This window comes from Penicillium solitum (assembly GCF_028829755.1).
Source record: "Penicillium solitum strain IBT 25940 chromosome Unknown utg000001l_segment0_segment0, whole genome shotgun sequence".
NCBI lineage: Eukaryota > Fungi > Ascomycota > Eurotiomycetes > Eurotiales > Aspergillaceae > Penicillium > Penicillium solitum.
Window position 1 is genome coordinate 3,927,559 of NW_027072121.1, and position 21,237 is coordinate 3,948,795.

At 49.9% G+C, this 21,237-nt stretch overlaps 9 protein-coding genes across 9 annotated transcripts; 3 read left to right on the forward strand and 6 right to left on the reverse strand.

The window, feature by feature from the left end:
• Positions 1-116: 116 nt before the first annotated feature.
• N7455_001512 (mitochondrial intermediate peptidase) lies at positions 117-2,504 on the reverse strand (the record flags this gene model as incomplete). Its single annotated transcript, XM_040951250.2, has 1 exon — positions 117-2,504. The coding sequence occupies one exon, from the start codon at positions 2,502-2,504 to the stop codon at positions 117-119; it is 2,388 nt and encodes a 795-aa protein (XP_040818138.2).
• A 225-nt stretch (positions 2,505-2,729) lies between these two features.
• On the forward strand, positions 2,730-3,652 carry N7455_001513 (MICOS complex subunit MIC26/MIC27; the record flags this gene model as incomplete). Its single annotated transcript, XM_040951437.2, has 3 exons — positions 2,730-2,756; positions 2,842-2,934; positions 3,014-3,652. The coding sequence occupies 3 exons, from the start codon at positions 2,730-2,732 to the stop codon at positions 3,650-3,652; spliced, it is 759 nt and encodes a 252-aa protein (XP_040817874.1).
• Positions 3,653-3,904: 252 nt separating this feature from the next.
• Positions 3,905-5,083, reverse strand: N7455_001514 (uncharacterized protein; the record flags this gene model as incomplete). The annotated part of the gene is made up of 3 exons (XM_040951931.1): positions 3,905-4,711; positions 4,766-4,849; positions 4,910-5,083. The coding sequence occupies 3 exons, from the start codon at positions 5,081-5,083 to the stop codon at positions 3,905-3,907; spliced, it is 1,065 nt and encodes a 354-aa protein (XP_040818596.1).
• Positions 5,084-5,264: 181 nt separating this feature from the next.
• Positions 5,265-6,123, forward strand: N7455_001515 (RNA methyltransferase; the record flags this gene model as incomplete). The annotated part of the gene is made up of 4 exons (XM_040951987.2): positions 5,265-5,338; positions 5,387-5,485; positions 5,537-5,829; positions 5,879-6,123. The coding sequence occupies 4 exons, from the start codon at positions 5,265-5,267 to the stop codon at positions 6,121-6,123; spliced, it is 711 nt and encodes a 236-aa protein (XP_040817939.1).
• A 451-nt stretch (positions 6,124-6,574) lies between these two features.
• Positions 6,575-9,925, forward strand: N7455_001516 (DUF3591 domain-containing protein; the record flags this gene model as incomplete). Its single annotated transcript, XM_040951332.2, has 1 exon — positions 6,575-9,925. The coding sequence occupies one exon, from the start codon at positions 6,575-6,577 to the stop codon at positions 9,923-9,925; it is 3,351 nt and encodes a 1,116-aa protein (XP_040818246.2).
• A 590-nt stretch (positions 9,926-10,515) lies between these two features.
• Positions 10,516-13,621, reverse strand: N7455_001517 (uncharacterized protein; the record flags this gene model as incomplete). Its single annotated transcript, XM_040951439.2, has 4 exons — positions 10,516-11,247; positions 11,306-11,368; positions 11,424-13,330; positions 13,387-13,621. 4 exons carry the CDS (start codon positions 13,619-13,621, stop codon positions 10,516-10,518), a joined length of 2,937 nt encoding a protein of 978 aa, XP_040817806.2.
• Positions 13,622-14,173: 552 nt separating this feature from the next.
• Positions 14,174-15,151, reverse strand: N7455_001518 (HNH endonuclease signature motif containing protein; the record flags this gene model as incomplete). Its single annotated transcript, XM_065604015.1, has 4 exons — positions 14,174-14,485; positions 14,543-14,754; positions 14,775-14,879; positions 14,926-15,151. 4 exons carry the CDS (start codon positions 15,149-15,151, stop codon positions 14,174-14,176), a joined length of 855 nt encoding a protein of 284 aa, XP_065462506.1.
• A 344-nt stretch (positions 15,152-15,495) lies between these two features.
• N7455_001519 (Zn(II)2Cys6 transcription factor) lies at positions 15,496-18,158 on the reverse strand (the record flags this gene model as incomplete). Its single annotated transcript, XM_040951181.2, has 4 exons — positions 15,496-15,666; positions 15,801-16,683; positions 16,752-17,186; positions 17,239-18,158. The coding sequence occupies 4 exons, from the start codon at positions 18,156-18,158 to the stop codon at positions 15,496-15,498; spliced, it is 2,409 nt and encodes an 802-aa protein (XP_040818309.2).
• A 1,373-nt stretch (positions 18,159-19,531) lies between these two features.
• N7455_001520 (Zn(II)2Cys6 transcription factor domain-containing protein) lies at positions 19,532-20,184 on the reverse strand (the record flags this gene model as incomplete). Its single annotated transcript, XM_065604016.1, has 2 exons — positions 19,532-19,900; positions 20,008-20,184. The coding sequence occupies 2 exons, from the start codon at positions 20,182-20,184 to the stop codon at positions 19,532-19,534; spliced, it is 546 nt and encodes a 181-aa protein (XP_065462507.1).
• Positions 20,185-21,237: the final 1,053 nt, after the last annotated feature.

The window sequence follows — 21,237 nt, forward strand, 5'->3', positions numbered from 1 at the left end:
CGAGAGTTTGATTGAAGAGCAAGATCAAACCATATCGTGAACTTATGTTTATTTACAAAGCCATGTAGGGCAAATATAGATGTATCAAAAGGCAATAAAAGTACACTCGTGTCACATTATCCAGACACGCCTTCACGCCCGAGACCCCAACGACCAACCTCACGCATGGCCTCATCACCACCTTCAGCTAGCCGTCCGTTCGTATTAGAGGGGTTGCTGCTTCCCAGGACACCGGCCACACATTGCCAGCCATTGCGGCCACCACCCCAGCGGAGAACTTCATTCTTGTATCGCTCACCGGCGACACGATCAGTTGCCGCCTGGCCAGACTGGAAGACGTCCTGCCAGAGTTTGTTCGCGATCGCCCGGTCAAAGATATAGCTGTAGTACGTGGCACCGTAGCCATACAAGTGGCCGAAGAAGCCCTGCCAAGAGGTGCGTGGCTGGGCATTGTTCGGGTCGGGTAGACTGGAATACTGAGAAAAGACTTGATGATAGATATCGGTGGAATCAATTCCAGCCGAGCTGACTTCAGCTGGGATCGAGTGATAGGCCTGATCAACGAGCGCCATGAGGATCTGTGCTTCATTCTCAACGGCACCGTAGATGGACCAATGCGCAGTGCGGTCGAGCTCCATGCTCTGCATCATGCTCTCAGACAGAGGCTCGTCGGTCTTCCAGTGTCGCGCGTAGAGGCGCAGCACCTCGGGCGCAGTCGCGAAGCTCTCCATCAATACGGAGGGAAGTTCGGCGAAGTCCGTGGCGCACCGAGTACCGGAGATGGACTGCAGAGGCGTTTGACCCAGGATGGAGTGGACAGCGTGGCCCATCTCGTGGAACAAGGTGCGAACACTCTGCTCACTCAAGAGAGTTGGCTGGCCAGTGCCATTGGCCTGAGGTTCCTGGAAATCACACACAAGAGCAATGGTTGGGAGTTGGCGCAGGGTGTTAGTTACCGGATCTACACCAGTGGCCATGCCATCATTCGGGTGCGCAGATTGGTTCATAGAAGCACACTCGGCGATCTCCTCTGCGGAGATTTCGCGCGAGCAGCGCAGAGTAAAGTGAGCTGGATTTGGGTGTTTGCTCGGCCGTGTAAACAAGTCACAGTAGACAACTGCAATATGATTCTCCGACTCGTCCACTACATCCAATCGACGAACGTCTGGATGCCAAGTCTCGCCGGGAGATGCTTCATGAGGGACTAGACGCACACCATACAAACGGTCAAAGAGTCGAGAAAGACCTTGCATCACGGTACCCAAAGAAAAGAACTCATTGATAACACCCATGTGTCGAGAGCGACGGGCTTGGGAATACTCTAGAACGCGCTTGTGAACGTAGTATGCGTGGTCCCAGGGCTGCAGGGAGGAACCTCCCTTCAAGCTCTGCAGCTTAGATAGTTCTTCCCGGACTGGACCTTGGTTGCTGGACACAAGCGAAGTCAAGAAGTTCGATACTGCTTCAGGTGTCTTGGCCATTTTGTCGCCGAGAGTCATGTGCGCAAAGCTATTGTAGCCCGTGAGTTGTGCCAACTCTGCCCTCTTCACTAGAAGTTCCTCCAATCTTTGAATTTGACGCTTGCTGGATGTCCGAGTGGCAAGATAGATGTCTTTGCGAACATCTTCATCATGCACTGAGCGCAGAGCAAGTCGAGGGACGATTCCCATAGTTGGAACTGGCGCCTTCTTATTCCACCGCTTGATTTTGGAAATAACCATAGGATCCAATCCTTGGAGGCTGTTGGCACCAAAGACCACTTGGGATCTTGCAGGCTCCGCGCCATTCATGAAATCGGAACCTAACTGACTCACATCATTCGAGAGATTTACAAACCGCTGCCTGACATTGGGTGGCATATGAATTGCAGAGTTCGAGAAATCCTTGTTGAGGATCTGTGCCACGATCCGTTCTGCCTCGGTCCAGTATGATGTCACGTCGGGGTTGTTCAAGGCCTTGTTGAGCTGTTCATGAAGCCCTGTAGTTGTGTTTAAAACGTTCATATATTCAAACATGAGAGCCCACGCCTGCGTGGCTGCTTCTTGTATCCGCGGATCGGGGTGAATGGTTCGAATGAAGTCGGACAGATCGATGACGCGACACAGGAGATCGCTCAGCTGGTCAAGGTCTCGTGCTAGAGCCCTGTATTCTTCAACCGTGGAGGCGGCAAGAACCTTGGCTACAATAGCCTGGCATCTCTGTAGCGAGACATTTGCGAATGTCCTAAAGCCCTCGGGGCTTGTCAGGTATTGGTTTTGGACCAATCCAGCTCGCCTTGGGACTGTGGTGGTGCGCTGCTGGGAGAACTCATTCCAAAATGGCTGAGAATCAAAAACGCGGCGCAGAGTGTGGTCATCGGTCTTTTTCCTTGGTGCACTGTTATCTGCTGGAATGTACTCAAACGATGTTGACGGAGAAGATGCGGCACTCTCGAAGGCTCGATATTGGGGCCGCAGACGTAGGCATTTCCGACATGTCCATGTTCGTCGCAAAGGGCGAAGCATTGTAGATACTGTATTAAGAGCAGATTAAAACCATCGGAAATTGTAAATTCACAGATCCTCTATTGAAAGAAACATAGAGTCAAGGAGAACGGGCAATGACGGAGTTTTCTGGAGGTGTTCCGCCGAGCCGAAGAATTCCCGTCTTGCTCCAACACGACTTTGCTTCATCCTCACTACCAGCTCCCCCCCCCCCCCCCCCCTTCTCGTCTTCCCCACACCCTCAGGATGTCATTCCGGCCGATGTTGCAACAGGTATGCATTTTTATAATTGCTTGCTCTCAAGTTGAATGCAATTGATCCCCCCCAATGTCCTGTTCCCATGCTGACTTGTGCCCAGCGGGCTGTGGCTCCGATCGCAGCCACTCTCCTCGCGGGAGGTATTGCTCTGTTCCCCAAGAAGACTGCATTCGCAGAAGAGCCCCGAGACAATGTATGATCAGATCTGTTCCTAGCTTTATTTGAATGTCTGAGGAGGCTTGGTCTGACACACGACTGCTTCCCTAATATAGCGGAAACCTATCTACGATGACTTCCCAGCCGACATTCCTGAACCCTCCAAACCCTCTCAGCTTGCTGCGCCTGCCGCCCCGAAGCTGATCTCCGCGCCAGCTGCGCAACCCGCTCCCTCTTCGCCCACCCCGACAGATATCCTGACCGCCCAGGTCCGACAAGCTCGCCTCTTCCTCTACTCACACTCCCTTGCCGCAGAGCAGGGCTTCAACAACTTCCTGTCTCGGGCCCTCAACATCGAAAACTGCTTCACCAACACCGTTGCCTCACTCGCACCTTCTGCCGAGTCCGGCGAGCGTCTTTTGCCCGGTGGTGTCTATGTCGTCGTGACCGCCATGGCTGGCTCGATTGTCTCGCGTAACCGTGGCATCTTCCTCCGCACTGCATCGCCGCTCGCTTTCGGCACTGCTGCCGCCTACACCCTCTTGCCCGTGACGATGCGGAATGTCGGAGACTTGGTTTGGGATTACGAGAAGAAGGTCCCTGCCCTTGCGGAGAAGCACTTGGCTGTCCGTGAGCGTGCGGAGCACATCTGGTTCACCGGAATTGCGCACAGCGGAATGGCGCGCCAGATGATGGAGGAGAAGATCGGTGACACCCGGAAGAAGTTGGAAGAGCTGGTGAGCAAGGGCCACTAAATATAGCCCAGTTGTTTGGGGCTATAGAGCGGATTTATTTGTTGCATATGTACGCTTAGAACTCGTAGATCCGAAGACATAACCGGATTGATTCCTTTTGTTTGAATCGTTCAGTCATAAAGCAGGTGACCTGACAAGAGCACCTATGAGCGTACACTTGCAAATGGGAACAGGTAGCTTGCGATGATCGACATAATTTGATTTCGTCATACTCTACATTAAATTGATTTCTGTTTTCTCTAGCCCATTCATTTATTCTTCCTCCGCAGGTCCTGGTGATCCTTCCGGCGCAGGGCTCCCCGAGTGAGGGGGCGGGCCTCCCACCTTTGGCGGTGGAGGCAGAGGAGTACCATGCCGTGACGGCGCATAGTCTTGCTCCCGACTTTTCTCTTCACCTTCGGCAAAGTAATCATCAAAGGCTCTGTTGGGCGATGCCGCTGGCCGGGATTTCCCTGCTCGACGGCCGGCGGGGGATCTGTTCTGTAACGGCGAGGCACCTCTTGCTTGAGCGGAGGCTAGGGGAGGCGGCGCTGTGATATTTGCTGGGACTAGGAAGTTACCCGACGGAGCTGCCATGCCCGGGATAGCGCTTGCAGGGCCACCCACCGGGGCAGCGGTGCCATCCTCGCGTGTCTCGAATACAACCTCCCCTGGTCCCTCGACCTCTTCTCCAAGTCCTATGGGTAGTCGGTGAAGAGCACCGTATCCCAACTCTGCACCAAGGGCGCCTTCGCCACCCCAGCCCCTGGTAGGGACTAGCTCGACCTCACGAACCACATCAAATTCGCTATTGTAAACCCACAGAACCAGTGTGCGATTGAGATGATCTTCAACCAACTCCCCGAGTGCCGACTCCCCTCTTAACGTCCCGCTGGGGGTTCCAATGATATAGTCTGAGTAAGGAAGCAACCCGGCTTGGTATGCGGGGCTGAGCGGCGATGGAATTGCAATAACATGCCAGATGTTTTGCGTAGAAGAGAGAGGAGCAAGCTGCAGCGCGAGGCCGAGGGAGGGGTTCGTTGGCGGTATAGGATGAGTGACTGTGTGTGTTCGTTGACCCTGATAGTATATAAAGTTAGCTTGAATCTAGAGGTATCATCTTAGTATCCTTACCTTCGCACTCCACACTTCAAGTGTCAGGCTTCCCCCGGCACAGTTTCGGCATTCTGTCGCAAAGAGGTTTGGGTCCGGATCTTCCTGTATGTCAGTGTGAGCGAAGCTATAATGCCGGGGAGTGAAATTCTCCTCTATACTCACAATTGTATGACCGTTGATACCCACGATAAAGTCAAACCATGGCTCTAGAGGAAGTTCTGGGTCTTTGTTGCGGAGGACCTGGAAACCGAATGCGTTGTCACTGGGGCCGTTGCGAGGTTGTTGGCCAGGCTCCCCGTCTAGCCGGCCGATGAAGCGATTTAATGCGCCAAACATAATTCCTCGCTATAATTAAGATTGCGAGAGGTGATCGAATGAGGCTGAAATGGGGAAGCTGTGGTCGTGTTTACCTCGTGCGAGCTGGCCAGATACGTAGGTGCAAACCATGCAAACACCACGCATCTTTATCAGTTATCGAGAATGGATCGATCAACTCGCTTTATCGCTGCATTGTATCATGGCCGACGAAGACGCGCCTCCAGAGGTGCATCACTACAGCAGTTTGCACGAAGTGCCCTGGGACATCCAGAAGTAAGTGCCATTTTTATCGAAAAATACCAATGCTAACCCAATTACCAGCTACTGGGCACAACGCTACCGGATCTTTTCCAAGTACGACGATGGTGTATGGTTGACTGATGATGCTTGGTTTGGCGTCACGCCAGAACCAGTTGCCAAGTTCGTGACTCTTTTCCTATTATGCCAGATGTCCTGCTAACCTTCATTCAGTGTAATAGCGTCACAGATTGCCGAATCGGCGCCTGCTGGGCGCAAGGTTCTCGTGGATGCCTTCGCTGGCGCAGGCGGAAACACCATTGCATTTGCCTTGACCGGAAAGTGGAAACGAATCTACGCGATTGAAAAAAATCCTGCTGTGCTTAAGTGCGCAAAACACAATGCGAAAATCTATGGGGTGGAGGACAAGATCACTTGGTTCGAAGGCGATTGTTTCGAGATTCTCAAGAATCAACTTAAAGAACTCGCGCCGTACAGTGTTGTCTTTGCCAGCCCTCCATGGGGAGGTAAGTCCTACCGAATCTTTGCTTCTGTGGCATGCGCTAAATGTAACAGGCCCGGGATATCGTTCAGATCAGGTATTCAACCTGAAGACCATGGAGCCATATTCCCTCCAAAGATTGTATGATGAATACTCAGTATTCAGCAAGCACATGGTTCTTTACATCCCAAGAACCTCTGATTTAAAACAAATTGCGAAGCTGGTTCCTGACGGTGACAAGGCTACAGTAATGCACTATTGTATGGAGGGTGCAAGCAAGGCGTTGTGTATTTTCTATGGGGATTTCAATGTGTCATGACTTATGGTTGCTATTCATTTGACAATAATGTCATGAAATGTATTTTTACTTCCAAATATGTTTTATTATCTTTTTGTTCATTGTTCTTGAAAAGATCCTATTGAGCCCATTGAAGTATTGAACTTCAGGCATCGAGCTGATTGCCTTATCGGGTTAGCGTGGACCCGTCCCTTGCGCATTATCCTGGACGCCCGATTTCTCTCTTCAACCACCTGTCCGACACGCCCCTCCTCCTCTCCTCTCTCCTGCGCGACTAGAGCCACGGCAAAACCCACGTCAAAATTGCAGACTCGCAAAATACCCAGATGTGCATATTCTGAATCGCGTCGTCGCCTTGCCTGGCTCGCGCCTACATTCTTAACCTACGATTTCTCTCACCAACTTGTTGAATCTAACGCTTTCTTCATTTACAACACTTCTCTCACCTTCAACACAAGCGTACATGCCCATCATGCCTCACGCAACACCGAAGGCCCCGGAGGGCGAGGACGATGCCGATTTCGATGATGTGATGCGGCAACTGAACAATTACGAAGATACTGGCCCCTCTCTAGAATTCTTGTCGCGCGACTTGGAGGTCGGCGAAAAAGCCGACGATGCGATCGACTACGAGGATTTCGAAGACGATGAACTTCCGGAAGAAGAGGTCGTCGGACGCCCGGCCCCAGCCCTGCCTGCAGTGGATGACAATCAAGATCCTTTCGCGAATCTAGGCTCAGACGATGCCGCTCTTTTCGGAAATGGAGACGATCTCTTCGGTGACCAAGCAGAGGGGGCTCAGGCCCAGGATGACAATCTCGATGATCTTTTTGGCGAAGGTTCTTTTTCGCCGCCTCCTGCTGGACAGGATGATGCTACCCGTGGCCTTTTCGAAGACGAAGAAATGCCCCTGACAGATGCGCCCGTTGATCTACCACCCATACCGTCAGTCCCGGAACCGCAACCAGAGCCACCTATGATGGAGGAAGATGAATTCCCGGATGATGACAGTATCATGTCGGAAGACATGAATCCCGTCGAACTCCGCGCATGGAAACTTCAGCAGCAGTTGTTCGCCATGTCAGGCATTGAAAACCCACCTGCACCGCCTGAGAACCACGAAGAGCTTTTGCACTCCCTGTTTCCCTCGTTCGACCGCAACACTTTACCACGCTGGCTCGAGCTGATTCCCCACAAGAAAGCCATCTTCATTGGAAAACAGCCGACCAAGCCGCCTAAGCCTGTCTTACCCACGAAAGTGAATATTGAGCTGGCGCCTGATCATGAGCGTGCATTCAGAACCGGTCAACCCCTCAAGCGTGGCCTGGATCACGAAACTCATGGCTTGGTGATGATCACACAATCGGACCGCGAAGAGGAGGGAGAAGAAGCGGAGGAGGATACAAAGGATGACATGGATCTGGATGATGTGGACGGAGATGAAGTTCTCCCGGGTGGTTTCACCATGCAGGACCTTCGAACGATTTGTGTGGACTGGGATGTTAAGGATGATATCTCCAGCATTGACTCGGAAGAGAAGCCATTGGCACAAAGAAAAGATGGCACCTTTGATGATGATGAAGCAGATTGGCTCATGGAAACTGAGCTTCCGAACAAGAAACGAAAGACCGGTCCGACTCCGATGGATGTCATTGCTCTATCACATATTGATATCCCCTTATTGGATGATCCGGAACAAGCGACAATGAAAGTTGCAAAGAGAGTCACAATAGATCTCAACGATCCGAACATTCTTGTCGACGAATTAAGAGCAGATGCCGTCGCAAATAAGCTGAAACACGCCGCTCCTCGCACCAGGGATGAAGTGGACCTGAATCTGACGCGCCGTCTCACCCAGCGATACAACATTTCGAATGATCAAGCATACGACATGCTCAAACAGAATCATCAGAACAAGATCCGCAGTACTCTCGGCAACGTGACACTTGAGCACGGTCTCCCCGCCCTGCGTTTGCAGTGGCCCTACTACAAGACTGAGTTGGCCAAGGCTGAAGCTAGATCTTTCCACCGACCTGCTATGGCCTTCCGGCCTGGACAAACGTCTTGGTTCAAGAATCCTGTTCAATTAAGACGTAAGCACTTGCGTGGCAAAGATGCGAAGACTGTTTATGATTCTACAAAGTCATTGTCCATGGGAGACAACTCCAATGTATTGCTGGTGGAGTATTCCGAGGAGCTGCCCATGACGCTAGCCAACTTTGGAATGTGCAATCGCTTCATCAATTATTACCGGCGAAAGAATATCGATGATCCCACTCGTCCACGGGCAGATATTGGCGAAACAGTTGTTCTCTTACCCCAGGACAAGAGTCCCTACTCAATCTTTGGCCATGTCGACCCCGGCGAAATTTCCCCCGCAATCTCAAACTCCATGTACCGAGCACCCCTATTCCCGCATCAACCCAAATCCACGGACTTCCTCGTGGTGCGCAGCACTACTGGATCCGATGGCAGTGCCTATTATTTACGTAACATCGAAAATTTCTACGTCGCCGGACAGCAATTCCCATCGGTTGACATCCCTGGACCGCATTCGCGCAAGGTGACAACTGTCGCCAAGAATCGCATGAAGATGCTGGTGTATCGTTTGTTGAAGAAGAGCCCGGATGAGCGACTCGCGATTAGCGATGTTACAGCTCATATACCAAACACTACGGATATGCAGAACCGACAGAAGGTCAAGGATTTCCTTCAGCACGACAAAGACACTAAATATTGGAAGCCACTGGATCCAGTTCTCCCTGACCAAGATACAATTCGCTCGTGGGTTCAGCCCGAAGATGTTTGTCTTCTAGAATCCATGCAGATTGGACAACAGCATCTCCACGACACCGGTTATGGCAACGATGCCGAGACTGGCGGCGAAAACGAAGAAGACGAAGAGTTCGAGAGCTTCGAGCAGCAGATGGCTCCCTGGAAGGCAACTCGCAACTTTTTGTTGGCCTCCCAAGGCAAGGCCATGCTGAAGCTTCATGGCGAAGGAGACCCCACCGGCCGTGGCGAGGGCTATAACTTCATCAAAACAAGCATGAAGGGTGGGTTCAAGGCCATCGGTGAAAGTGTTGAGGATAAGCTGGACGCGCAGCGACTTAAGGAGCTTGGAGGTCACAGCTACAATGTTGCCCGTCAGCAAAAATCATACGAGACATCCATTCGTCGAATCTGGGATGCTCAAAAAAGCAGCTTGTCCTCCACCATCGAGCATTCCGACCAAGAAAGCGACGTGGACCAAGAAGACGAATACCAAGAGCAATTCAACAAACCAACACCCCGATCCGAGGCACCGACACCTGGACCATATCGTCGTGACGATGAGACAACAAGTCAGTTCAGCAAAATGAGTTTCAACAGTCAGCGCGGCAAAGTGTTGCGCATCACCCGCCAGGTCAAGCTAGATAACGGCGAACTCGTGGAGCAGGAACAACATGTTTTCGATCCCCGCGTGATCAGACACTACATCCAACACCGTCACCACAACGAAGCCATGCACACGAAACTGGAATCTCTCCAGCCCACGGGCGATCCAGAAGTCGACGCCCGCAACAGGAAGTTGATCGAGGCCGAGCTCGGCCGTCTCAACCGCAACAAAGAACGACGTTTTGCCCGCGAGAAGCAAAAGGGCATTCCTCGTTCTGGCGATCCGGACGGCAAGCCTGCTGGTACTCAGCGCAAGTGTGCCAACTGTGGCCAGGTCGGACACATCAAAACAAACAAGAAGCTCTGTCCGCTGCTCAATGGTACTATGAAGCCCGAGGACCGTGTCACGGATTCGGCTTTCTCCATGAGTGCGCCGGTTCTGTGAACCCAGTTCGCTTTTTGCCACTTATGCACACCTATCTTTTCTAATCATTTCCCCCTTCATATCCATCTACTCCGAACTTGATACCCCCTTAAAAGCTTCTCTGTCATGAATTTCCTCTCCGATACCCTGTTTCTTGCCTATCAGATGTGATTTGAGACCATACAGAGGCACTTTAAAGTCTCCTTGCTGTGTGTATGAATTTCCGAGCGTTGTTTCCCTTTCTGTTGGGTGTTTCGCTTCATTCATCTTCGATGAAGTATCATAGGAAATAGGATGTATTCAACCTGATGACGATACTTTTTGTGCACAGTAGGCTAACATCTTCTATCCATAATAATATATTCATTCTTAATGATACATAAGAGGGAGGGTGGAGCGAACATTGTAGTTCCAAGGACGGTGAATAGTCACCTATGAGGGAATGAGGCGCTATACAAGATGAAAAGAGGGTTTTATGGACATGCTTGACCCGGTGAAAGGATGGTAGTGTGTCGCGTAAATGGAAATGTAACAATAGCCAACAGGTTTGTTCCAAGTCAACCAAGGAGGCAACTCCCCAGTCCACCCATGAACGGCTTTGTTCTGTATCATCACGATGTGTACAGGCCAGCCAATTGGCCTCTGGTATAAGGTTGACGCCCTCGCTCTGTGCTGAAAGCCAAAGCAACATCGTTGGGTCGCCGGTATGTATACCCCAGAAAAGCGCCCTTTTTGCGAATGTCCAAGACTGTCTTGCTCATCTGTTTGTCCCGAAGGATTTTGTCGCGGGGCCGCTTCTTCTCCTTTTTCTTTTCGGCATCCTTTGGCTGCTCCTGTGCTGTGCATGGGGTAGCCTCGGCAACTAGCGGTTCAACAGCGTCCTTCGCTGGACTGATTTCTTGATTCTCAGGGGTAATTTCGTCAGGCTCTTGTTCCCCATCCTCCGAGCCACTATCAGCAGCATGCTCAATATCATCACCGGCCAACTTCCAGTCGTCAAAATATCTAGTGTCCTCCCAGTTCCTGACCCTAGGGATCATTGGCGGGTGGCACATGTGAAGATCTTGCCATCGGACACCTCGGAAGAACGGATGAATCTTGATGTCTGCTGCATCGTTGAGGTAAACGTAGTAGCTCCCGATATTTCTGTACCGCGCGTCCATGGAGTACAGCATTTGAGTTGAGACGGGACGTCCATTCAGTATATCATTGGCTTGGTACTTGGGAGAACACAGGCGAAATTCGCGCTCTTGGAGAATCCTGGTAATAAGATCAACGGCCTCTTGAGAGACTAACTTGTCCGTGGGTTTCTCCCGTGGAAATCGCAGAGTTCTTGTGTGTTGCTTGAGAGATTTTAGAATGAAATGTTCGCCAGAACACAGGAACAAAGAAGGTACTCACAAGGATCTTGATTTTTGTATCATGGCGATTTTCACAGGCAAAGGGCGTGAAACCATATAGACACTAGAAAAACGATGAGAAATTGATACACATATAACAGGAATGTCGAGCGACCTACCTCGTATAGAATAATTCCCAAGCTCCACCAGTCGCATCGTCCGTCATACATTTCACCGCGAATGACCTCAGGTGCCATGTATTGACTGGTTCCAACAACACTTTTTGCGAATCTGCGTCGCCCCTTGCTGTTCCTCCAATCCAACAAACTCGTCGAGGATGGCTGATGCACAGTATAGTTATCCAGACCGTGCAATTTTATCTCAGGCGCGAGCTCTTTCGCTTCGGTAACCTCTTTCTGGTCTTCGGAATCGCCCTTGACATCAATACCAAGTTTCTCCAGCAAACAGTAGCGATGACTGTTATAATAAGCTTGATCATGCGACCAATGCCCATTAAAAGCAAGACCGAAGTCGGAAATTTTCAAATGACCCGACGCAGAGATGAGGAAGTTATCAGGCTTGACATCACGATGAATCCAGCAAAGTCGATGTGCCTCTTCAATGCACAATATCATTTCGGCGATGTAAAATCGTGCCCAGTCCTCGCGGAGTGTATCTTTGCGGATCAGTAACCCTAAAAAGTCACCACCAACCATGTAATCCATCACAAGATATAGATTGTTGGCATCTTGAAAGCTGGCGATCAAAGGAACAACCCATCGGGAGCTCTCAGAGGCGACGAGGAAATCTCTTTCCGCTCGAATATGGCCTTCCTGGGAGTTGCGGATCATTTCTGACTTTTTGATGACTTTCATGGCATATACCCCCTTCTTTTCGCCGGTCATATACCTTCGACGGCTTTGTTTGGCACCTTCCACGGCAGATATCAGAGCTCCAAGAGGATTCGATCTGGGGTGGACATTGTTGTCTTTGAGAGCCAACGGGTCATCTTCATGGGAACTCTTCGAATCACAGCCACTCTGTCGAACAAGACGCACAACACCAAAGCTTCCTTTCCCGAGTACCTTTATGGCTTTGTAACCTGCGACAGCCATGAACCTTTCGCTTTGAGTGCAGTATCTATTTGATTTGAGCACACGGCACTGTCGAAGATAATCGTTCTCTCCCAAAACCCAGTTGTGCCTTGTCATCAAGCGCTCTTCGGGCGTGAGCTCGAACGCATAGATATGATGCTCTAACTCGAGCTGACGCTGCTGACGGGGATCTTTGTTTTGGAAAATGGAGTTGAAGTACAGCTCCAAGTAAACCTTTGCCACTGCTGTTGCTTCCACGGTTTTGATTGACGGCGTTATCGCAATTAAGCTTATGCCTGAAGCGTTGGCGGATTCATTGATCTCAGAGACAGAGGGCCAATGCACCACTGCAGTTTCGTGTTCATCGTGTAACTTGTCTTTATCCGAGGAAGGGGACGGCCCTCCGGACGTGAGCGGAGTCAGTGAAGTTGACTGGCCACCAGCAGGAGACCTACCACTACTGGGGCTGGTTGATGGGTCTGAGCTGTCATTGGCACCGTCATTCTGTCCGCTCAGATCGTCTAGTACTGGAGAACTGATGCGAAGAACACTCGGTCTTGACCGAAGATGTACACGGCGTATGACAGTGGCCTGGCCAAACGCTAGCGAGATCCTATGCGAGAAGCGATCGACAAATTTGGAATTTGTTGGACTTGGTTGCTCGGTAACAGTAGTTGGCAGAGGGTCGTCATTTGTGGCATGTTTCTGCACGTCGTCGACAACAGCCAATTCACTCGCCAATTCACCCTGACTCTCGGGTGACGGTCGTAGGTCGGGAAGGGGCTCAGACAAAGTTTCAGCCCCTTCTGTGGGGATGCTGAGTGAAGGAGTGACAGGTATTGGTTCACTTTGAGGGGACTCGGCTGCAGTCAGATATCCCGGGCTATCATCACCGTTACCACTTGGGGAGGATGAGTTTGAGGGATCCGGGCTTTCGTCGCCGGCCTGTACGAAATCACAGCAATCGGTTTCAGCGCTGAACCCTTTGTTGCCTGTGACGCAGAATCAGTGAATGGCCAGATATAGGAAGAAAAACACCACCACTCACTCTTGGATGAACCGCGCAAACCCAGCAACAGTAGAATCTTGGAGCCACTGCGAGTTAAACGAACCCTAAGCCGATCCTTTCCCGCCCTTGGGATAATTGGCTCTGATGCCGGGCTTTCTGTTGTCCCAGAATCAGTTGGAGATGTGTCTGGCTTTCCAGAGACGACGACTTTAGTTGGGATCCAGAGATTGAAAAGACTTCGTCGCGTTGTATCTTTTTTACTGGAGGCTGTCATCTTTGCCTCTCAGAGTCAACGAGTGATGAATTAAACATCTGTGGGCCTTAACAATATATTGATTAGATGCATGAAGCATGAAGCATGAAGCATGCAGCTTAGGTATTTGTAGTGAAGTAGCCAGGTTAGGGCTGGCAAGTACGTAAAAGGGTAAGTGCCACCGGACTTTCTGTCGGACCTGATCTCCGTATGTAGGTTATACATGGTGATCTCCAGGGCTCGAAGACATCAACATTAATGAGATAGGTATCTATGCGTTACTGTCTATTTATTGTCTGGTTCCCGCTCTTTCTCAACGATAGAATGGTCCATTTGATTTATTTAGAAAAGCATCTCGGCTGACAGGGGATGTATTCTCATTCAAACCCAGCTCGCCCTCGTGACGAGCTGTACATAAACAACACCATCTCCGAAGATCTGAGCGACAAAGACGCCTAACAAGAGCAACCGGTTCCTGCTTCGCTCGGAGGGAGAGCTCCTCCCCCTCTTGACGGCATATCTTATATTCCAAATCCCGCGATAACAGAGACCCGTGCTACATGTTGAAGTAACCTAGTGGACGGATCCATCGTCGTCCTCTTGTGGGATTTGTTGCAACCGAGAAAACAGTTCGAGCTCCATGCGCTGAGCCGGAAGTGGGCCACGCATGATTTCATTTATCATGTCGGTCCCCGGGGGGAAATCGTGCTTGAAGATGGGCTCCCCAGCCCCCTTCATATTGGCAAGCACACACTGACGGAAGTGCCAACGAAGCAATTCATCTGCGACACGGTCGGGGTGGTTTGGATCTCGGCACACGATATCTAGTATTCGACCGTCCACATTCCAGTTGTTGGCACTAAAATCAGTGATCTTATATCCATCCTAAATATAGATTATTAAACGATTTATCCCTCACCTAAGGTATGGTAATTTACTTACGTCTGGATTGACTGATACTACAAAGCCATCGAACAGCTGGTGCATCTGTGCAGCGAGTAATAGCCCGTTCTGCACCGAGTTCACTGGGTTTCGTCCAGGGCGTGTAATAAAATGGCTGAAACCACCGAGGTTCCAAAGTTCCTGCTGCCCCAGAGGGAAGATATGGGCGGCTTCAAATCCAGCCCAGTCATCTAAACTTGCAAACTGGTTGCCTACTCCAGTCAACACGCACTTTCCATCCCGGGCTCGTACACAATCTCGAAACGAGTCTTCACGAGGGCTTCGACTACGGGAATAAATCCGTCGAACACAAGTGTCACGGGCCAGTTTGACCTCGCTTAATAGAGTTAGCCTAGTTCCTCACTCCTAAAACAAAGACTCACCCTGAGGGCAAAAGATATCATAGTCACCTTCCGCTAAGCGATTAGAGTTTATTGGAATTAGCACACCAGTGCCTCTAAAGCGGATCGAAATGGTTGCCTCCACGTCCAATAACATATTCATTAACATATCGAAAAAATTGGCATTTGTGATAGATCCATTTTGGCGGACTCCGCCGAGGTGAACCCCCGTAGAACCGTTATAAAAGTTCACATTTCGATGAGACATGTTGCCTACGTAGTGGAGACGATGTGGAAGAGTGGAGACATACGGGCGATTAAGTATGCCACCCGTTTCATAACTCTCTCATTGGATATCGCCTTACTGCGTCTTTCATCACCGGAGACATATACAACAAGAATCGTTAGGTTCTTTTTAGATGTCTTTTGAGCCATCTTTTTAGTAATCTTTTTTAGCTATCTTTGAAATGGCTTTTGATATACCTTTTAGATGTCTTTTGAGCTATCTTTTGAGATAGCTTTTTAGATATCTTTTAGCTATATTTTTAGATATACATGAAGGCGGTAAACGGAATCAGGCCAGAGGAGGTGGAAAAGTATCTCGAGTCCGTGCTACACCTGGGCAAGACCTAGAACTGCGTAGTCCTCCTCGATGAAGCAAATGTTTTCCTCGAGCAGCGCGGTCTGGAAGATCTGAACCGGAACGCCCTGATATCGACATTCCCGCGTGTGGTGGAGTATTTCGAGGGAATCCTGATCCTGACCACCAACCACGTAGAAATCCTGTGCTTAAAAGTTAAACGTAGAAGGGTCATTAGGGAGATTAGACAAGGCCTAGAACAAAGCGTTAATAAAAGGTGTGTATAAGCGAGCGACATGCTGTACTAGTAACTCGCCAAGAAAAGCATAATACATACCCATGAGTCAAGCTGAGCCCACCAGATCGATCCCTCGAGACTCTCAAGAAAGCCTGAATCGTCTCCCGTATTCATCCCCAAATCAGATGGGGGCATCATGAAATCAGTCGCCTGGGTGTCGTAGAGAACTGATTTTACATCCGTATTTTGTGAACTCTCTCCCGAGACATAGAAAGTATCATTTCCATTAGAAGAATGGGTCCGGGTCTCAGTAGAGACCCCATTGGACCCAATCTGCCGATGAACCTCCTGTCTCAACTCCTCCAGAATAATCCCGTAGCGGCGACTCGGACAGTTCTTACGCGTGGCTTCAGCAAGGTGTTGTTGACAAGATTCAGCAAGAGAAAAGAGCTGGCGCAATTTATCTCCATCATTGGGACTTCCGACCGAAGAGACAGAGACTGAGCTAGATCCGCCTAACGACTTACGGTGCTGTTGGATGGTGTGGATGTAAATGACCAAAACAGCACAGAAGCACACATAGTGCGTGAACCAGAAGGACTGGATCAGCACGCCTTGATGCGCGAGACCATCGGTTATTGTCATGATGTCCTCGGCAGCCTGGATGCATTTCTGGACGTGCGAGCTGACCATTGGATGCGGGACTTTCGGTCTGCGGCTGAGGTCTGTGAAATCGTTCAAGAGGAATGAGCGGGTGACGTGGATCATGGCGTGGGAGTAGGCGAGTTGGAGGACTTGGCTTTGGCGGCAGAGAGGTGGGATTAAACTGGTTGGGTGGACACTGTTGAATAAGGGTGGGACGGTTTCTTTCCATTTTTCGAGTTCGGAGGTTAGGCGGATTGCGGTCTCGAGGGGAGAATCTCGAGAGAGGGTGTTTATGCTGTATAGTTGACGGGATATATCGCCCAGGATACGACCGAGTCTGTGTTCAATGTTAGATGCCCAGATATACTATATGAGCATAAGTACAGGGTAGGTACAGAGACTCACCGGTAATGAAGAACAGAGGCGATCATCATGCTGTCTGTTGATCCTGTTCTTCGCGTTGGATCTTCTTCCAGTAAATCTTCATCGTTCGTCTCTTCCGGTAGTTGTTGGTCGATGTCCTCGTCGTGAAGCAGTCGAGGTCTTCCAAACATAATGCTTAAATATTTGTCTAGAGTGTATACACTCCAGAAGATCCGCCTGCGGAGCTCCGATTCTAGATGCGAGCACCCGTTATTCGAGGCTTTGGCTGGTCCCTTCCTGTGTAATCCGAGTGCGGTCACAATCTGCATTGTCGTGCCGAATGAGTACCAGCATTCGTTGGCCCGTGATGATGACAGCAGATATAGGCATTGGCCAAGCCGGGCCTGGATGGTTTCCAGTCGCGGCGGTCCTGACTCGAGAGAAGACATGTATTTCGATGCTGCGTACCAGCGCTCACTATAATCTCTCAGTTAGGCTCTTTTTCTGACCACATCGAGAGATTACTAACCTTTCTAGCCTTTCGCCCCGCCCACCAGGCATTCTCCCAGGCTTCATTTCCACATACAAAGTACTCACGGCAATGATCATGAGAACAATAGCAGTCCGAGCAAGCATATTTCCCACCGGGAGATTTGAGAGGCCGATGTTATTTTGGTAAACTTGTCTAGTCCACTCTTCCACATTGCCCCTGTGCACAAACCTGTAAGTCACCATAGAGTAATCGAAGTAAATTCCCACGAGCTCCAGCGCCTTCTCCAGGGACGGAAGGGTAAACTCCGCCTCTTGGGGATTGGAGTAAGGCTTATCACCAAACATAAAAACGGCTGTATTCCGCGAGGACTCATTTTGGAGTTCATCCGGATAGTGCGTCGTTTCATCTTGATGCAGACGGCTCCATACACGATTGATAAACGACACACCGGATGAAGGACCGAGGTAATTACCCTCAAAGTCCGTTGATCCTGGCTCTGGTGAATTCCGCGATGATATCACATGCTGGTGCTGGTTTTTGTTTTTGTTTGGGGCTGAAAGTAGATTGTCGTTTATAGTCGAGTCCCGACCACTGCCTTGTAAACTGGGGCTGGACGTGAGCCCATCCACATCCTCAAATGCACGACGCCCAGTCGGAGTCGAAAGCGGACTCGGTGATGCAGGAAGAGGGTCTGGTGGTAGGCCCCGAGAGTATGCGGCGTTGTATCTGCATGGTAGCGATAGTCGTGTACATCTTGTGCATGGTAGAGTACCAGTACAGCGGGTTTTCTTTACTTTGCACGAGTCACAGGCTCTGGTGATTTTCTGGCGGTGTGAAACACCGTCTTTTAATGTGTCGGAAGCTTTCCTCTTATTAGAAGCTGGCTCTGTTGAAGTTGTTTCATTTAATTTGATCGCGGGCCGTGGAGATTGCATGGCAACGCTAGTGGTTGTCATAACGAGATCGGCAAGACAAGCCGAGCCAGGGAATTAATTCCCGAGTAATATCAAAAGGAGATGACCTCGAGGCAGAGAGGAGAAGTATCCGGGGAAGAGGGGGGAAATGGAAAAGCACAGGATCTCGGCAAGTCTCCGGTCGGCGCGGGGATGCCTCCACCTCCCCGGATTCCTACCTGAGCACTGTGTACACTGTATATTGGAATAGTATATATATATATGAGTTAATCTACACAGGCTACGGTTCTTAAGGAAGATCAAGGAAAATCATCTCCCTCTGGTCGGGCTTTCACCGGGTAAAGGGCTGTTTACTGTAGTGAACGAGATCGCCAATTTGCTCTTTGTAGCTACAAGTCGAAAGAAACCTTTATGAGCCCCCGTAAGTAAATTTACCATAGGTTAGTATATCATGTTGACTTGTTGAAGCACAACTGACACTGACATCATGTCCATGGGGTTGATAGGGGCAGAAGAACATGCTCAACAATATGATAGTGCGATCGGCCGCCCATATACCCCCGCGGGTGTGCTTATAGGAATCCAATATCATCCTGAAATGAAATTCGCCGACACTAACAGAGAGGAGCCTCGATCTGCACGAGAGGATAACCGGTGCGCATCATAGACCGAAGGAGCATGTAGTATGATTTCAGTGACCGAGATGAAGTTGAAACGAAGTTGGGTCATATCTCCGTCAGAGACGAAATGTGGAAAGGCCCTGCGATAGGAAGGATATTCATTGCACGATGGTTGCTGTTGGGAAAATATCTGCCAAGAGCTCGATTTTGTGATGCCAAAGTTCAATATAAAAAAAAAAAGAAAACAGATCCCACTTGCTCCGAACCCACAAACACCGGTGTAACTCTAACCCGAGAAACAAAGTCTGAATGTGACAAGCTAGAACGGGGTATCTCTGGGTATCACTTCTGTCAAGGTACGGACTCTCCGCAATGTTGCAAGATTCTAAAGCCCCTAATTCCGGGACGGCAAAGAATATTTGCAAAAAAAAAAAGGAGATATAATGCTAGGGCTCGGGTAAGAGAATAGGAACAGTCTGGTTTCTTGCGAGATCTCAATCTGTCTCGAGATATGGCAATAAACATGAAGATGGGGCTGGCCACACAGCTAAAATGAGGAAAAATGTGACGGTGCTCTGAATGATCTGCTCCATCTCAAAAGAGAAACGCGACAAGAATAACAGCTATAAAGGAAACGCTATGAAACAACCAGGTTCGTTTGGTCGTTCGAGGATGTGAGATCGAGAAGATTTGGCGGGGAGGGGGGGGGGGGTTGGATTCGGAGGAGACGGGGGTAACCGCTGGCATGTATTCGTCCAGAGATGCGTAAATTCCCCGAAGAGAGATTGGGCTAATTCAGCGAGGAGGATTGAAGTAATTGCCCATTTGATTGTTGGGAGTAATGTTCAGGTTCAGGTTCACATCCGAGTTGCGGACGCCTGAATTTCGGGAGCTGGATTGATTCTCGTCTTCCAAGATACTGTTGAGGAGATCTCGAATTTCCCCAGGGGTTGCTCCCGATCGTATGGTACTGACGATTAATTGCACCGTCGAGCCGTCACTATCTCGGATGAGCCCGACGAGATCGTCCACAAATGACCGGAAATGGTCCAACTGGTCCTGGACTCTCTTGGCGGAGGCCTTACGGCGTCTGTCGGCGGCTTCATCGAAGACACATTCGCGGGCGTGGGTTGAACATTCGGTGCAATGAGGAGGGCCGGTACACTAACAAAGTAATAAAAAAGGGTATGTCAGATTGATTGAAGTACAAGATTAGGTGAAATAAAGGGGAGAGATGTCAAGGGAAAATAGAAAGCGCAGTGGATATGTACCCTGGTCCGGCGTTTTTGACACTCTGTACACGCTGTCGATGCTCGCCTCATTCGTTTTTCCTCTGGTGCACTTCCACCAGCAGGACTCCCTGTTCCCTCTCCCCCATCTCCGCTTCCTCCGAGTAGCCGGGTGCGAGGTGCAAGAGGCCTATAGCCTCGGGGTGCCTGTTCACTCATCAAGTCTGCGCGCAAAAGAACAAAATGATGTATAACAATTCAGAAAGCCCAACTCTCTGTCTTCCCAACCACCATTTGAAAGCATGATAATCAAGCAAATCACATGGAAGACGGGAAGGTCATAGAGAAAGTTATAGAATGGAGAAAGAGAGGAGGAGACCTGGGGCCGCGCTAGACCTATGGAGTGAATTTCTGCACTGTGCGCTGCGTAGATTAGAAGGGCATGAGGGCCAAGTGGGGGGGAAAGGGAGATAATAAGCAAAAAGACGAAAATAATAAGGCGATCTGAAAATAACAGGTAAATAACAGGTAAAGAAATGGAGGGGGGAAAAATAGAAAAAATCAATAACCGGGTCGTCGAACTGCGGCCACCGCCTTCGCGGTGTCCGGGTTCCCGGGTCTAATTGCATCCCGGGTCTAATTGCATTTTTTCCCAACCACCTATTTTTAAAAATTCACTACACCCTCAATTCTTCATATTATGTCTCCAGATTTGGAAGATCGTATTACCAATGCCTTAATAGCTTGCTATGCTAAAACGAAGCCAAACATCAAGGCCATCGCTGAGGAATTCGGTATTAGCTACGGCATATTAAGAGGACGGCTTAAAGGTCGGAAGTCTCGAAACGACCGTACCTCACCCAACAAAGCATTGGAAACCGAGCAAGAAAAGGCATTAATTCTATGGATCGATACCTTAGATCAGGCTTATTCTCCACCATCTGCTGCTCAAATTCAATGTGCTGCGCTACAAATTATCCGGCGTCATAACCCCTCTCGGACACTCGGTAAAAACTGGGCTTACGACTTTATCGCTCGTCTACCACCACGCTTTGAGCACCTTACCCAAAAACCAATAGAGAAAGTACGGTTTCAGGCTGCAGAACCTGGCTATATTGTCACTTGGTACGATCGTCTGCAAATTACGCTCAAAAGCTACAATATTAGCCCGAGAAATCTATATAATTTCGACGAAACCGGGTTTCGAATTGGCGAAGGGAAGGCTCAAAAGGTTGTTTCAGCCCGAGGCAATTCATACAATAGTACCGGTGG